At 43.2% G+C, this 4,416-nt stretch overlaps 1 protein-coding gene across 1 annotated transcript in view; it reads left to right on the forward strand.

The window, feature by feature from the left end:
• LOC105504397 (maestro heat-like repeat-containing protein family member 7) overlaps positions 1–4,416 on the forward strand; it is a 66,281-nt gene that overhangs the window by 24,607 nt on the left and 37,258 nt on the right. Inside the window, exon 10 of the mRNA XM_011931834.1 lies at positions 1,372–1,521. Coding sequence (XP_011787224.1) covers positions 1,372–1,521 — 150 coding nt within the window. The remainder of the gene's footprint in view (positions 1–1,371; positions 1,522–4,416) is intronic.

A 4,416-nucleotide genomic window follows, 5' to 3' on the forward strand; every position in this document is an offset into this window, starting at 1 on the left:
AAAAAAAAAAAAAAAAAAAAAAGATGTATTGGTTGTCTTAGATATGGTGTCTCCAGGCTCAATCAACTCAAATCACTCCAGTCAGAAATCCAGGAGTCATCCCTTGCTCTTTCCTTTCCCTCACTCTCCACATCCAATTCAACACCAGGTTTGTTCATTCTGCCTCCTGGATAGCTCTTGAATTTGTCCACTCTGCTCCAGCCCCACTGTGGGGCCCCCAGAATCTCTTGCCTGGGTCACTCCAGCAGCCCCTTACTGATCATCCTGTTTCCAACTATGCTTCTTGTCACATCATTTTCTATGCTACAGTCAGAGAACTGCATTTCTAAAATGCAATTGCTGAGATGTATTATTCCCCTTCAGACTTTGCACTGACTCTCCACTGTCCTCATTCTAAAGTCCAAACTTGTTCACTTGACCCACAAGACTCTTCATGATCTGGTCACTGCTGTAACCATCCTGCCTCATCTTGTCTCAGTCTCCCTTTTCCACCTGGCCCAGGTCTCCCTTGCAGGACACAGTAGTTAGGCTGAACTTCCTTCCACTCCAGGCCTTTGCATATTCTGTTCCCTCTGCCTGGAACTCTGTCTTTCTTTTTCCTTGAGTCTGAATTATGGTGGTAGGGGAAACAAACACATCCTTCTTCACATGGCAGTAGGAAGGAGAAGTGCTGAGCAAAGGAGGAAAAGCCCCTTATAAAACCATCAGATCTTGTGAGATCTAACTCACTATCACGAGAACAGCATGAGGGTAACCACCCTGATACATGGGGATTATGGGAACTATAGTTCAAGATGAGATTTGGGTGGGAATACAACCAAACTGCATCACTCACATAGCACTATAACCGCCTGTTTACTTGCCCTGACTTGATGGTAAATTCCTTGAGAGTAAAGGCATTGTATGTCTTAGTTGCAGTTTTCCTGAGCTCCCAGCAATAGGACCAGGCACAGAGCTGAGCCTCAATATTGTTTGAGTGAATGAGCTTCACGTGGATATGCAGGTGCAGGCTCAGAAACATGAGACATGTCTGCTGTACCTAATAGCAGTCCTACTTGCTTTGGAATGCTGCAAGCTTACTAAACATCAGAACTCATTTCCGATGGACTCATTTGCTTGCATTCCAAATAGAAGTAGAAATGCTTTTTGCATTGTCTTCTGTGTCAAGCTGTCTGGACCACTGCTCCTTCCCGGAGATTTCAGAGCTGGTGGCACTCTGAAGCTTGTTTCACACCATAGAATAGCCAGATGCTGGTCAGGGACTGTCTCCACTGGCCCCTGGTTGATTGGTCTCTTTGGAGGCCAGAGGCTTTGGGACAGACCCAAGTTGGGATGCTGGCATCATGGAGACAGCTGTTCTTCTTTCTTCAGTTCTTCAAGAAATACCTGACCCCTGAGGAGAGAGCAGATATGATCATGGTGAGCATGGAGGCCATGACCAACACCAGCAGGCATGACATCTCTGCAGCTTCCAAGATGTTAAAGATGATCCTGAAGTACACGATTCCAGAGATCGGGAAGGTAGCAGCTCTGGGGGACCTAATGGTTCAAGGTCAATTTAAGGATTCTTTCTTTCTGTTCTGTTTTGGGTCGTGTTGTATCTCCTACCAGTTTGAGTTTAAAGAACCACATGCTTCAACCCATGGGAGAAAAGGCTAAATGAGGAATAGTTTGTGATTGTGGAAAAGACTCTTCTTTGGGAAGTGTTGACCATCTGGCCTCTATCTCCAACAGGATGGAAAGAAGAATTGAGTCAAAGCTATAGCAGACTACTAGGGGCTGCTAGGACCAGGAGAGACCTCAGTCTTTCTTCCTGCTTCCAGACAGTATTTGATATGTTAGATCTATAGGTGCCTTCTTCTTTCTTCAGGAGGGATAATTCAGGGGCGTGTGTGTGTATATAAATATAAACATATATATATATATACACACACACATCCACAAACTTATGACACACTAACATAAATAGAGATGAAATACAGAGACTCCTTTATGAGAGCTGGGACTGGTTCTCAGTAAAATTAAGGCAGCATAGGGCTGGGCGCAGTGGCTTACAGCTGTAATCCTAGCACTTTGGGAGGCTGAGGTGGGAGGATCACTTGAGCCTAGGAGTTTGAAACCAGCCTGGGCAACATAGCAAGACCCCATCTCTTAAAAACATTAATAAAAAAATTAAGACAGCACAGTTTAGCAGTCCTTTTTATTATAGTATTTTAAAAGATCTTATGGACTGATGGAGGCCCTCTTATTTTAATGGCCTAACCCACTTCTCTAACTCACTTATGACCTCTCCACAATAGGTTCTATGAGCAGTTCTGGGATCTTACACTTTCCACTTCTCTGGCCTGGATTGCCTTTTGATTGAATGCCTCAGAGCAGACCGCTGATAAGTTGAAGGGGACCCCAAAGATCAACTACTCTAACTCCCCACTTGATGCGTGTAATCTCTTTTGAAGGTTTTAAATTTATTTTGTATGGAATGCTTCACAAATTTACATGTCATCCTTGTGCAGGGGCCATGCTAATCTTCTCTGTATTATTCCAATTTTAGTATCCGTGAAGCAAGCACAATGCTTGTAATCTCTTTGAGAGCACCCCAGACCACTGGACAGCCAGATGGTGCTGAAAGCAATCTTGAGGCGCTCACTACCTTAAACCATAGCTCATTTGTATTTGTAAACTACTTTCTTTTTAAAAAATTTTAATTTACAAAAAGGATATATATTTATGGCATACAACATGATATTTTGAAATATGTATGCATTGTGGAATGGCTAAACCAAGCTAATTAACATATCAATTAACTCACATACTTTTTTTTTGTAGTGAGAACGTTGAAAATCTACTGTCTTAGCAAATTTCAAGTATAGAATAGTTATCATGTTGTACAATAGATCTGAACTGATTTCTCCTATTTAAATGAAATTTTGTATCCTTTGACCAATATCTTCCCAGTCCTCCTCACCCCTAGCCCCTGGTAACCACTGTTCTACTCTCTGCTTCCATGAGTTTGACTTTTTTAGATTCCATATCTAAGTGAGATCACCCAATATTTGTTTTGCTATACCTGGCTTGTTTTGTTTTTCATAATGTCCTCCAGGTTCATGTATATTGTTACAAATGACAGAGTTTCCTTCATTTTTAAGGGTGGATAGCATTCCATTGTGTATATGCCACATTTTCTTTATCCATTTATCTGTCGTTGGAAGCTTAGGTTCTTTCCCTATCATGGCTATTACAAAAGATTCTGCAGTGAACAGGGGAGTGCAGTTATCTCTTCCAGACACTGGTTTCATTTTCTTTGACTGTATACCCATAAGTGGTATTGGTAGTTTTACTTTTAGTTTTTTGAGTAACCTCCATCATGTTGGAATTTTCCATAATGGTTGTGCTCTTTATAAATGAGAAGTCCAGGTGCAGTGACTCACACCTGTAATCCCAGCACTTTGGGAGGCCCAGGAAGGAGGACCGCTTGAGTTTAGGAGTTCAAGACCAGCTTGGGCAATATAGTGAGACCTCATTTCTACTAAAAATCAAAAGCATTAGTTGTGCATGGTGGTGCCCACTTGAGTCCCACTAGGGAGGTTGGGTTGAGAGGATCACTTGAACCCAGGGGATGGAGGCTGCAGGGAGCTAAAATTGCATGACTGCACCCCAGCTGGGACAATAGAGCTAGACCCTATCTCAAAAGAAAAACAAAATGAGAAAAGGCTCAAAGAGGCTATGAGCCTTAATTACTGAAGTTTCATCACCAGTTATTAGGTGACAGACACCGTTCCAACCAATTCAGATGCATTAACTCAGAACTGTTGACGTGGGTAAAATCGTCCTCATATTTTGTGTGAGGAAATAGAGCGCAGAGAGAATGAAAAGCTTTTCCAAGGTCACACAGTTGGAAAGTGAGGAGGTGCAATTCACATCCACGGAGTGTGACTTTAGAGTTCATGCGGACCACCACCTGCTGCCTCCACCCTACATGGCCAGTAAACAGCAAGGACTGACTCTTCCCTCCCTCCCTTATAGTCTTGAGGCCACGTGGAGGCAGCAATCCTATGCCCTCTGCCTTCCTGTCTCTAAGTTACTCATTCTCAGATTCTTCCTTCATTCTTCATGACATGGTTTCCAGACATGGTTCTGGTCTCCCCTGGCTGCTCTAGAATCTATTTTGTCCCTCTTAAAATATCGGGGTTGTTCTGTGGTGGGCAGGTGTGCATAAAGCTACCCTTAAAATCCAAGGAAGCTGAGAGGTCAAAGAAAGAGGTTGATGAATCCAGTTTCTGAGAAAGAAACATTTAATACTGACTTAAAAACAAGCCATACTGGGCGCAGTGGCTTACGCCTGTAATTCCAGCACTTTGGGGGGGCCGAGGTGAGCGGATCACTTGAGGCCAGGAACTCAAGACCAGCCCGGCCAAC

The sequence above is a fragment of the Colobus angolensis genome, unplaced genomic scaffold (assembly GCF_000951035.1).
Source record: "Colobus angolensis palliatus isolate OR3802 unplaced genomic scaffold, Cang.pa_1.0 Scaffold91, whole genome shotgun sequence".
Lineage (NCBI taxonomy): Eukaryota > Metazoa > Chordata > Mammalia > Primates > Cercopithecidae > Colobus > Colobus angolensis.